Source organism: Typopeltis vanoorti, chromosome 4 (assembly GCF_054136105.1).
Source record: "Typopeltis vanoorti isolate ZY-2024b chromosome 4, IOZ_Tvanoo_1.0, whole genome shotgun sequence".
NCBI classification, from domain to species: domain Eukaryota; kingdom Metazoa; phylum Arthropoda; class Arachnida; order Uropygi; family Thelyphonidae; genus Typopeltis; species Typopeltis vanoorti.
Window position 1 is genome coordinate 67875114 of NC_143552.1, and position 13161 is coordinate 67888274.

The following is a 13161-nucleotide window of genomic DNA, read 5'->3' on the forward strand; positions in this document are numbered from 1 at the left end:
CCTTGGAGTATCAGCGACAAACTTTGAATACAATGCCTGATTCAGTTGAGTATCCTTGCAGACAGCTACACATGCTTTAGCTGTCTGCAAGGATACAAAATCAGAACTCTATGGTAGAATTAATAAGTAATGAGACATTTTTGTAAAAGAAGAAATCCTATGGAAAGTTTCAAGCCAATAACTCAGCATAATGCCCTAAAAGAATACAAAACAAATGTAACTGTACAAGTAGCTAAACAAAAGACATCAGAAAACTTTGGTAAGAATTTATATGATAAATATCATGAAAGTGGTAAAATATCCTGAATATTGCTGATAAAAGTAATGGAAAAAAGAGTACTATAAAAGGAATCAGAGATGATGATAAAAAGAAAAATGCAATCTGAAGTGTATATATATCAATACTTGATGTAGAAAAGGCTCAAATATGGAGGTATAAAAGTTTTATACTTTTATACTTCCATTTTTGTGGATATAAAACTGAATCATTCAAGAAGGCCTGGCCACAAAGTCAAATTCCAGATGAATGGACTACAGCAATGATAGTTCCCATTTATAAAAAGAGAAATAAAACAATGTGAGAATTACAGATGGATTTTCCTCTAAGTGTTCCAAGTAAAATTTATGCCAACATAATTGAAGAGGCTAAGAAAAATTGTGAAAGAGAAACTTGGAGAAGAACAAGCTAAGTTCAAGCCAAATAGAATGCCAGGATCAGATTTTCACTTTATAACAAATACTTGAGAAATCTTGAAAATATAACATGAATATGTACTTTAGTTTTTAGATCTCGAAAAAGCATATGATAAAGTACCAAGAGAAAAGTTGTTCAGAATGCCAGAATTATATGGGATAAATGGAACATTATTGAGAGCAATACACAGTCTATATTTAAGATGTAAGCCAGCAGTTAGAATTGTAAGATGTACAGAAAGGTGGTTTGAAGGAAAATCAGGTATAAGACAAGGGTGCACTCTCTATTACAAAAGAAAGTGGCACTGAACTTGATATTAGAATCAGAAATATCAAATTTAGCCCTAAACAGAAAGCCTCTTTAACTGAATTACTGCTGTAACCTATTTGGCATGAATCAGCATAATGCCCTAAAATAAGTACCATAAGTACCAAAACTATGAAAATAAGCTGGAACACAGAAAACTTCCACTGATTCTGAATGGAGAACCTATAGAATAAGTAAAGATATTTCAGCTATATAGGCACAATTTTTAGTGAAGATGACAAATGAAATATGGAAAGAGACAACAGAATAAGCAAAGCTGGTATGGTGGGAAGCCAGCTGAATAAATTTATATGGAATAAGAGATAAATTAGCTAAAACATTAAACAAACAGTATACAAGTCAGTTTGAGCAACCAGCTTTAAGTTATGGATCTGAGAGTTGGGTTAGAAATAGTACTTGATCAAAGACTAGTGACCACAGATTATGAGAATCTTGAAAAATTAAGGGCCTGAACAGCTGACATCAATGGCAGAATCATATTAAAAATGGAGACATTAGGAAGGAACTTGACAATGTTAGCACTCAAGAATGCTTGAACAGAGCTAACCTGGTATAGTCACTTAAATGGAATGGAAGCAGAAAAAACCCCAGAGGAAGACCAATATCTAAGTGGATTGATGCAGTCCAAAGTGCTCTTGGAGTGCTGACAAGGGATAGACTAATTTGGAGGAAAATTGTTGACAGGAGATTAGAAATAATGGAAACTTGATTGTGTAGTACCATCATAGTATCCTGAACCTCCAAATGAACATGCAAGATTATGATCCAAGTTCCAAGAGGAGATAGCTGGTGCTGTGGTGGGAAAACCCACCACAGCACCATGGATGAAAATAGATATAAACTAAAATGTGGAGCTAGAGGGAGACAATAAAAACCAGATTCTAGATTGTCTGGTATAGAGTGTGAGATTACACAAATGAGCAACTGTAGCACGATCTCAATTTTAGTTTGGAAAGAAACTGTTCGAAAAAATATCATATCCTGCTGTCTCCTTTAAATAACTTGGTACTGAATAGTAGAAGCTAATTTTTATAAAAGGCAATATATTAATCATGAATGTAATATAGTGATTCCAAAATATGCACAAACCACTATTATGATGTATGTTACAATTTTGCTAAGTTTATATTGTTATAAATGCAATGAACACACAAACATAATTTTTTTAATTATCCAAATATATATATTTTTTAACCTTTCTGAGAAATTTTATTTCGTTCCAGTTCAGCAAGCGTGATGAACTTGAAATTTTCCCAAGCATCTTCTCCTTTAGATTCTTTTTCTGCTTCTTCTTCAGACATTACCTTCTGCGGTGCAATCACACCAAATCCTCCTTCTACTATTTCCACTGTTTTAGGTGTTTCAAATATATCTGCAATTGAAAACACTATCAATCAAGTAAAACATACTGCATAAAATAAATTTGTCAGAAACATTTAAGGTCATTTAAGTTGTACCATATATTAATTCTTCAAGTTATATGAATAATACATTCGACATAAAAGTTGCAGAACTCTAAATGCACGTAACTTGCGATATTTCCAAGAATAATTGAAACAAATAAAGAAAACACAAGACTGGTTTCATAATATGAAGACCAACTTATAAACATCATAAAAATAAAATGTATATTCATAATGAAATTATGAAAAATTAACAGCAGAAACAAAAAGTTAAAAATAGGAAACAAAAAAGAAACAGTATATTAAACTATTATCAGACATTCACAGATTCTTTTATCTTTGCTAGATGTTTGATTTAACATGAAGTCTGAAGATTCTTATTAATGAAGATGTCCAATGTTGTTTGTGTTTGTTGAGTGTAGTGCCATTTCTCCATATGAACTTCATAATAACAATTCTTTCTTTTAAGGTTACACGATGGTCAGCATTCATAGTGAATGCCGACCACCGTGTAAACATTCATAGTGAAGAATTTATGGAGACAGAACACACATTAGAATAATTACTTCACTTTACTTAACATTAAAAAAGTAACATTTGATGTTTCGACCTCTGTACTGAGGTCATCATCAGGAAAACATACATATGTACAGGATACAAGCTACATGACACTGCATGAGATATTTCACATTTGAATGATGTTTCAACATTTCACAAGCTTCTTTAAATTTTCTTTCAAACCAGGTTTTGGTCAGTGTAGGGACTTGGTGCCTTTCCAGTTAATTCTATGACATGTTTGGAGTGCATGGTCTGATAGACCTGTTTTACCATAGTGGAGGTATTTAATGTGTCGTTTGTGTTCATCTTTTCTAATTGGGATGGTGCATACAATTTGCTGCAATGAACAAGCTCTGAACCAAGAATTTGAAATCATTAACCAAACATTTGTAAAAAATGGCTACAATGAAAAAAACAGTTCACAAAATCCTCCATAAAAATGCCATTAAAAGCAAAAAAGATTAAAGAATGCCATAGCCACATACCTTACATCAGAGGCATTTCGGAAAAAATAGAACACGACTTACATACAATATTAAGACAAACCCCCTGCTAAATTAAGAAATTTACTCAACTCTTCCAAAGCTCCTCTTCCATACCTTGCCCACCCAGGGGTTTACAAAATTCAATGTACCTGTAGCCTACCTTACAGAGGAGAAACAGGATGTACCATCTATCATTTTTTTTTTCTGCATCAGAGGTCAGGCTAGGGCAAATGATTAACAAACATTTAGATTCATCTTACTTTTGTATAGTGCAGTGTCATGTATCCTGTACATATGTATGTTTTCGTGATGATGACCTCAATACAGAGGTCAAAACGTCAAATGTTACTTTTTTAATGTTAAGTAATTATTCTAACAAGTGCATTGTGTCTCCATAAATTCTTCACTATGAATTCATCATAACAAGCATTTGCATCCCTTGTCATTGAAACTTTAGTGTGTCTTTCTTTATTCAGATCATTTTCAATAAGTAACTATCCAAATGTTAAAACCTTGGTTATTCTACTGATTAAGTTTCTACAGCTACCACTTCTTGAATCTTTTCCTCTTCGTCAGGCAACTAATAACTCAATTAAATTTTCATGTATTAGACTCTAGCAATTGTTTTAATATTTTCTTCAACCACTTCATCAAAACCTACTGAAAATATGATGGGTGGCCAGTGAGGTGCTGCAGGAACAGAAGATTTTTATTCAATACATGGCAGGAATTGAATCTCTTGAATCTCTTCCTCTTCGTCAGGCAGCTAATAACTCAATTAAATTTTTATGTATTAATTAGACTCTAGCAATTCTTTTAATATTTTCTTCAACCACTTCATCAAAACCTACTGAAAAGATGATGGGTGGTCAGTGAGGTACTGCAGGAACAGAAGACTTTTATTCAATACATGGCAGGAAAGGAGAGAACAAGGGTCATTCCAGAAAATGTGTAAGAGTGTTGCTAGTAAGGGCATGAGGACTAGTTTTTTTTTTTTTTTTTTTTTTTTTTCCTTGGAGGGTAGTGAATGGGTTTCCAGAGTCACTTGTGAGTGCCTTTTCAGTGAACAAGTTCAAGAAGTAGTGATAGGTATTGCATGAATAATGGTTAGTGCAAAGTCTCCATCATTCTCTTGACTCTATCAAAAAGCTTAAGAAAATAATCATGTTCATAAGCAACGGATCAAGAAAATAAAGTGCATATAGCAAATGTCATCTAATAGGTATTATGCATTTTTGTGAAAGGAAGCTAATGGAATATATTATTAACTGCTTCCAGAAACCTTTTTATGTACTTTTCAACTAAGGATGAGTTAACTAGTCTCATACTCAAGTGGTAGTTTTCACACAGTATGACATGCAAACCAACTAGAGAACAAATACCATTTACAAACATAATATACTCAAGCCTTAGCTTATTTAGTATAATTTAATAACTACTGCAAAATCAGAAGATAAAATGTTATACAATCTTTAGTGTCATGATATAACAGTAATATTCATTTGCACATTATAAGTATACATTTACAGTCTACAGCAAGTAGTCCTTAAATCATCACATACCTATTTTTTCTGTTGCATCAGTACTTAAAGAAGGTTTGATATTAAAATGAATCTTCTTGCTTCCTTCTACTGGTTGTGAAGCTTCAAACACATCTTTGGGATTAGTACGCTGACCACTGGCTGTTACAGATCCTGAAGAGGGAGCACCTAACAGTTGCTGCAATTTTGGCTTTTTGATTTTCTTTTTTATTTTTTTAGTAGGTCTCTTAACTGATACAAGAGGATCTAATTTCCTAAAATAACACAAGAAAATCTATTTGACAGTTATCCTTTGTACTGAACATAACTGTGGGGTGGAGGAGAGTAAGTTATCAATAAAAGAAAAAAAAAGGTCAAACAAATTTTAAAACATAATGACTGTTTAAAAGATGAAGGAAAGGGTTTTTTCTGCTGCATTAGAAGCTACTAAAATTCATGCCATTATTAATTTTCACTCGAGTCAAACCCTCAGTTATGCATTTTAACTGATACAAGATCAGTTAGAATTCTTATATCTTCATGATGTTTAGTAAGGTTCTCGCAAGTGTAATTAAGATTTCAGCGCATTATGATCATATCTATCTCCACTACTATAGCCAACTATGTTGTGCTGATCTTGCTATGGATACCTGTCACAGAATCCACTGGGGAGGTAAAAAAGTCATTTGACTACTTTGACATGAAAATATAAACATCCACTGTATTCACTAACAGAATTGTGTCAGAGCACAATAAATCAATATTTATTTATCAAAATACAAAATGGATATAATAGCATTTGGTATCTATAGCTCAGCATGCTTGGGAGAATGTGCTGCTTACATTGTAACTTCAGGAAATAAGTACTAAATAAGATAGTGTACACAACAGAGTACTTGCATTGCAAAAAAGATTTTACTTGACTGCAAATGTTATTCAAGCTGAGCATGAATTTTCAATGCATTTTGAGTAGCAAAACTTCTGGCAGACCTGCATAAATAGATTAGTACATAAGATTGAAGTGAATATATTGACAGAATGTAAGAAAATACGGTTCATTCTGAAACAAGCATTCCAAGTTCCAGAAAATCCATAAACAACCAGACTGGGAAAACTCTTAATATACTGAGATTTGCATGAAACTGTTTTCACACAAAATCTCTTGGCAATGCTGATAAAGACGAAAGAGTTGACTATCATGATATTCACCTAAGTTTTTGGACAATACTCTTGAAGAACTATGAAATAGTACAGTATTGACGAGATCCAGTTTTATCATAATGGCATGACAGTGCACAAAAAATTAACATGCAAAGTGACAAGAAAAGCCACACAAATAACAGTGAATCCATTACAATGCTAAAAATATAAAACTTGGTGTGCTCTATCAGCACATGGTATTGTTAGACCCATTTTTGTTTTTAAACAAAAATGGGTCTAAACTGAATGGAGAAACCATTACAATGTCGACAATTTGTCCACCTCCTCCCTCTCTTGAAGAATAATTTATCTTGTTTCTCAAAAGCATGAGAATGGATTTCTAGGATGCATTTTTCCAACAGGTGAGGACTCAGCACATACAGCAAAATGTAGTGCGGGATGTTCTCAATTATCATTTTTATAACCAAGTTATGTCATGTCAATTTCCTGAGTGGTTTGCCTCTGGTCCTAGCCACCATACCTCCAGGTTTTGACTTATGTACTTTTTCTGATCATACCTTCTGAAGGATGCTTTTTTACCAACAATAAAATAAAAAAATAAAATAAAAACAATCATACACTAGTGAAGAAATGAAACAAGATACTTCAACAAAGTGATAAGCATTAGTGAACAAAGCTCTCTAGCCAGAGTTGTGCAATACTTCAATGGCATAGATAATTAGAAATGATTTTAGATGCTAACAGTACCTAATGAAAATGTTTTCATTTGACTTTTGTTCTTCAGTCCTGTTGATTAACATACAGTAGACAAAATGATATAAGATATGTACAAGCATCTTTTCAGAACAACCCTAAAAAATTCTACCAATGGAAAATATGTATCTTGGTATTAAAGGCTGATCACACTGCATGTATTTTAAAAAAATACTGCATAATAATAGTCACTTTAAAATTCAATTGGTACTGCATCCCACCAATCAGCTACCAGTCAATCTTTCACAGATAATTAAAACTCCATTTTATCACATTTAAAAAAATTACACGACAACAATTTTTTTTTTTTGCTTGGAAGCTTGACATTCCACATATATAGTAGACTCCTACTTTACAACTATTCATTTTACAAACCCCCTGCTTTTTATGACAGCAGTAAATTTTCTGCTGCTACTACTACTACTACTACTATTACTATTAAATGTCCTACTACAAAAATAAGGTGACTGGGATGCATATACTTCAGTGGTAGGTTGCTGACTGAGACTCAGACATGTACAATGTCCAACATTTTAACTAGTATAAATGATTTCTAATAACTGAATCAGAGTAGCTTATTTTTCATTCAGTAACTAAATTTTACGTCACAGAATATTATATACATGTTTGAATTTTGAAAAAACTTGCTATTTCTAGATTCATTTCAAAAGAAATTAATGAATCAGTCTATAACATGCAGCTGGGCCAAAATGCTGTAATTTATCTTGTTCAGCATTCATTATCAGTTTGATATAAAATTCTTTAAAGTACTGTACATATTTGTGTCCTCAAATATGTACAGTACTTTAAAGTTTGGAAAGAGGAAAAGTGAATTTGAGAATAAAAATTCTTCAAAACAGCAGAAAGCAATAACACATACTGGATTTGAGGCTCCACCATCATCATCAAATTCCTGCCATGTACCCACAAGGGGTGTACAGCATATGATAGTACTACATGAAAAAATTATATCATTACTAACTTCCTATCTACAATTTTCCTCCAAATCAGTCTGTTACTTGTCAAAACTCCAACATTATCAGATCTTATATTTCTATCGTCTAAGGCACTTTGTACCTTATCAATCCACCTATATCTTGGTCTTCCTCTAGGTCGTTTTGCTGCCAACCTGGCAGAGAACACTTGTTTTGCTAATCTTTCCTCGCCCATTCTGTTTAGGTGACCATACCACCTGAGATTAGCTCTGCTAACGCATTCCTGGATGCTGACAATATCAAGTTCTTTCCTAATATCCTCGTTTTTAATATGATATTGCCATTGATGCCATCTGTTCATGGCTATAATCTTTCTCAGGACTCTCATATCTGCGGTCTCTAGTCTTTGGCCAAGTGTCTTACTTCTGACCCAGCTCTCAGATCTATAAGTTAAAACTGGTTTGAACACTGGCTTGTATACAGCTAATTTAGGGTTCTGACTAATTTCTCTCTTATTCCATATGAATTTATTCAATTGACTTCCCACCATAGCAGCTTTGCTGATTCTGTTGTTTATTTCTATATTTAATTTACCATCTTCAGTAAAAATCGTGCTTAAGTAGCTGAAATGTTTTACTTGTTCCACAGGTTCTCCATTCACAACACAGTTCACATTTTCAATGATTCTGCCTATTTTCGTTGTCTTTGTCTTTTTATTGCTGACCTTCATACCATATCTTTACAACAGTTATTCAATTTAGTCAGAGAATCTTGCAGACTTGCAGCGAATTTATTTAAAAGTATAACATCATCCACATAAAGCAAAGAGCTGACATTAACAACTCCAATTTTGATATCATGTTTAATACTACTTTCCTTCATAATGTGATCCATATAGATAATGAATAACAGAGGGGATAATGTACATCCTTGTCTCACACCAGATTTAACATTAAACCATCTTCCTGTACTTCCTTCAATTCTAACTACTGACTTACAACTCAAATAAAGACTAAGTACTGCTTGATATAATGCCCCATTGATACCATATAACTGCAGCGTATTGAACAGCTTCTTTCTTGGCAATTTATCATATGCCTTTTCCAAATCGACAAAACTTAAATACAGATCTTTGTTATATTCCCATGCTTTCTCGACTATTTGTCGTAAAGTGAAGATCTGATCCTGACAGCCTCTGTTTGGCCTGAATCCAGCTTGTTCTTCACCAAGCTTTTCTTCCACAATTCTTCTCAACCGTTTCTCAAGTATACATTGATAGTACCAATCTTTAACTCTGGTGATGTTGAGTTGGGGTTTGTTTTCAGATTTGTTCCAGTAGCTGACTTATCGCTGTTCGCCCTGGTTCCCTGGCGAAAACAACGGGGGCCTTGTTTAACTGGGCGACACCCCAGCTGGCATGAAATTTTGTCATGTTGTACCATCATTTTTTATTTTGGTTTAACCAATAAGAATACAATTTGGTCAGCTAAATCCCAAATTGCCAGCCCATCCTCGTTCGTTCAGTATCCAAGTAGATACCCAACAGGGTGCACCATGAGAAGGTGAGTATTGGACATTAGTCAGAAGCCCTGGTCGGTTCTCCGCATTCCTTTAAAGGCTATGTTGAGGTCTCCTCTCAGTTATACAGCTTTGACCCTTAAGCACCCCTTGATTTGAGGCTATATCATGAAAAGTCAGTTTATTTAGCACTCTTTTTGTAACTGACTGTGTAACAATAACTAGGTAGGTAAAATAGAACATAAAAAAGGACATTATATTATTATTATTAGGGGACACCTCCAGGGAGTCCAAAGAATCGTTGAGGAAGGACACCTTTTATATTATATTACTGCTAAATTTTTTATCATATTTGTTATATTTTCTGATATTTTGTTGAAATACTGCAAAATTAAAGTAGTACTGCAAAATGGCACCAAAATTTTTTCGCCCAAGAACAATACAGTAGTAATAAAGAATCTTGCCCAAATGAACAGAAAGAAACATGCTAGTACTGAAATTAATGAGGACATTGAAAATGAATTAACTTTCTAAATAGCAAGACTAAAACTATTAGACAGATGACATGGGAATGAGAAAAAAATAGAAAAGTGATTAGAGAGGCATGCATCAAAAGGAGAAACAAACCATTGAAGGGTAAAATCTGACTGTGTAACAATAACTAGGTAGGTAAAATAGAACATAAAAAAGGACATTATATTATTATTATTATTATTAGGGAACACCTCAAGGGAGTCCAAAGACTCATTGAGGAAGGACACCTACCTATACAACTCTGTCTCTACCACTCAATCCACAAACTGCAACTACCATTGTCATCTACACCAATGCTATCTACTGCCCATCACCACCACTAGTATTTTCACAGACAATCACAAGCATCCATGGCGGAATTTGAACCCCCAGACTTTTGGCTGGAGAGCAGATATGCTAACCACTCAGCCAACTTGTCTGGCACAGTGGTACAGTGATTCAATTATAAAACATGCTATTGATAACTGTGTTATTACTTCAAGTTTTCTAATTGCAAAAATCAAATATTTAATGAATGCAACAGAAAACAGAAAAGAAAAATACATGGTAGTTCTCATAGGTACAAATGATTTAATTAGCAATAAATACAGTATAAGAGAAGACATAAAAGGACTGTTGGAAGAAGCAAAAGTGAAGAGTGAGAGAGTGAAAATCATTAATTTTTAACCAAGAAAAGGCAGTAATGAATTAAGTGGGGCTATGATGGCAAAAATCAGACAGACAAGCTGTGTAGAAGGAATGGTTGCAAGTTTTTGGATGTGTGGAGCAAGTTTGAGGAAATTATGGCTTTATGTAAGAGCGACAGCTTGCACTTTAATGTGTTTGGTAACAAGCATCTGGGCAAATTACTTACTGGTACGAGACCTAATACAGAAAAGTCAGAAAAATCAGATCTGGTTGTGAGTGGTAAGAACTATGTGTAAGACACAAATTCTCATAAACAATCATTATGCTACAAGTAAATAACTGAATGTGGAATAATGACTATTGAATGAGGATGGTATGCAGGTGGCAGATGCAAAGATAAAGGTAGCATCAAACTATCATTGATGCTACCTCTAAACTGGCAGAAGAAACTGAGGTGTATAAAGTGGAGGTACTAGTTTTTTGCACAGACTGAACAGAATTCAGCAAAAGGGATTGATGGGACAGCATGGATGCTAAAAGTGTTCAGCTCAACTGGCTGTTCCTTTTACTTGGATGTATAATTTGGATCTCAGCACAGGGAAGATTCCATAGGAGTGGAAAGAATGTATGATGCCATTGCATAAAGGTGATGTGTGTAAGTATCAAACTATCAGTATCTCTGGAATGGTGGTGAAGATTTTAGAAAAGTTGGCAAGAGCTCTTACAGAAATGGGGCTAACAGAGAATCTACATGTTGAATTTTTTCTTGACAATTATTCATAAGACTATTACACTTTTTTTTATATAATCTTTCAAGTAGCTTTATTTTATCCTCCTACATGTTTTGCCAATTTTTCTATTAGCATCCTCAGGGAATACAAACTAGTAAGCTAAAATGACCTAGTCTGTAACCTTCATTTTAGCTTACTAGTTTGTATTCCCTGAGGATGCCAATAGAAAAATTGGCGAAACATGTAGGAGGATAAAATAAAGCTACTTGACAAAGATTATATAAAAAAAAGTGTAATAGAGAATCTACATTTTGCAATGATACATGAGTTTACTAAGGGAAGGTTTGAGTAAACTGCTCATATTTTATAATAATGCTATGGTTGAATTAGTCAAGAGGAATGGATACATCATGATACTTTTGGACTTTGCTATGGCTTCTGACAGGATTCAACATGGAAAGCTGTTACATAAATTGTAGGATATGGGATTAGATTATAAACAATTAGTTGGATAAGAGGATTGCTCACTAACAGGTATCAGAAAGTGGTGCATGCAAGTCTGCAAGGGATTTAAGGTGACTAGTGCTGTACTACAGAGATCAGTCCTTGGTCAATTGTTATTCAATATTTACATTAAGGATATCGGGAAGGATTTGACAGGAAATATACTGCTATTTGCTAATGATGAAAAGAAAGCCAAGGTAATCAGGAATATAACTGACATGCAGCACCTACAGAATGACCTGAAGACTTGAGTTACTGTGGACATGTGAAAATGGCTATCAGTTCAATGTCAGTACATGCAGTTGTGCATTTTGGTATAATGAGATATCTAACAGCATATTATGTTGGCAGGATTATGCTAGCAGAAACTGATCAGGCTAGAGATCTTAGAGTTTTAGTAGACAGGAAGTTGAAGTTCAGGGACTGTATAGTAAAGATTGCAAACACAAGTCAGAGGATAATTGCAATGCTGAAACATCCCATGTAAGGATAAGGAAGTCATTCTCTTTTACAAGGCTTTGAAACAACCTCACCTGGTTTACTGTGAGAAGATTTGATCTCCTGGTTTCAGAGGTGATACAGTTACTGTGCAGAGGGTGCAAAGAGTATGTTAAAAATGATATTGAGAACTTTGGAATGTAGATTATGAGAATTGACTGAGAATTTGTAGACTGCAGGTAATAGCAAACAGGAGAAGAGGGGTGGTATGATATACATATAGCAGAGACCTACAAACTTCTTAAAGGGTCATACAGGATATCAATAGATGAAATTTTTCATATTAAGGAGGGTGGGCAAAGAACAAGAGAGCATCCATGGAAGTTGAGAATGAATTAATGCAGTCAAGAAAGGGGTGAGAGCAAGATTTTTCTCTTATAGAACAGTGTATCATTGAAATAGCTTGCCTTTGGAGGTGGTGAGTGCAGGTAATGAAAATTCAAGTAACATATAATTTCTTGAATTCAAATGAATTCAAGAAATGATGTTAGATGGTGTGTTCAATATGTGGCCTCCCTTGATGAATCCTGACTCCTTTGAGGTCTCTGGTAATAATAATAATAATAATAATAATAATAATAATAATTGACTAATAACAGATAATTCCATGTACACTTTAATTCAAAGCAGATTCCATTCCACTCATCAAATGAACAGAAAGTTAGGCATTTGCTTCTCAGTTCATTCCATTCAAAATATACTTACTTTTTAATTTGAATATAAGATACATGATAGGAGACAATTTAGTTTTGATTGGTTTGAAGTTTACAATATAACAGCCAATCATAAAAAAAAAAAAAACATTTCTTTTGTCCTCTAAAACATTTCAGATGATTCAAAGATTGATTTAAAGCTCAGAATTTTACCTGAAAGGAATGTGCAATTTAAATACACATCATACATTTCGCGAAAA

At 33.8% G+C, this 13161-nt stretch overlaps 1 protein-coding gene across 2 annotated transcripts in view; it reads right to left on the minus strand.

The window, feature by feature from the left end:
- Positions 1-13161, minus strand: part of LOC150107381 (RNA-binding region-containing protein 3-like) — a 168588-nt gene that overhangs the window by 73948 nt on the left and 81479 nt on the right. For both annotated transcript variants that reach the window (XM_090391245.1, XM_090391244.1), the window contains exons 7-8: positions 5030-5262; positions 2217-2393 (exon numbers count right to left, since the gene is read on the minus strand). In XM_090391245.1, coding sequence (XP_090247371.1) covers positions 2217-2393; positions 5030-5262 — 410 coding nt within the window. The remainder of the gene's footprint in view (positions 1-2216; positions 2394-5029; positions 5263-13161) is intronic.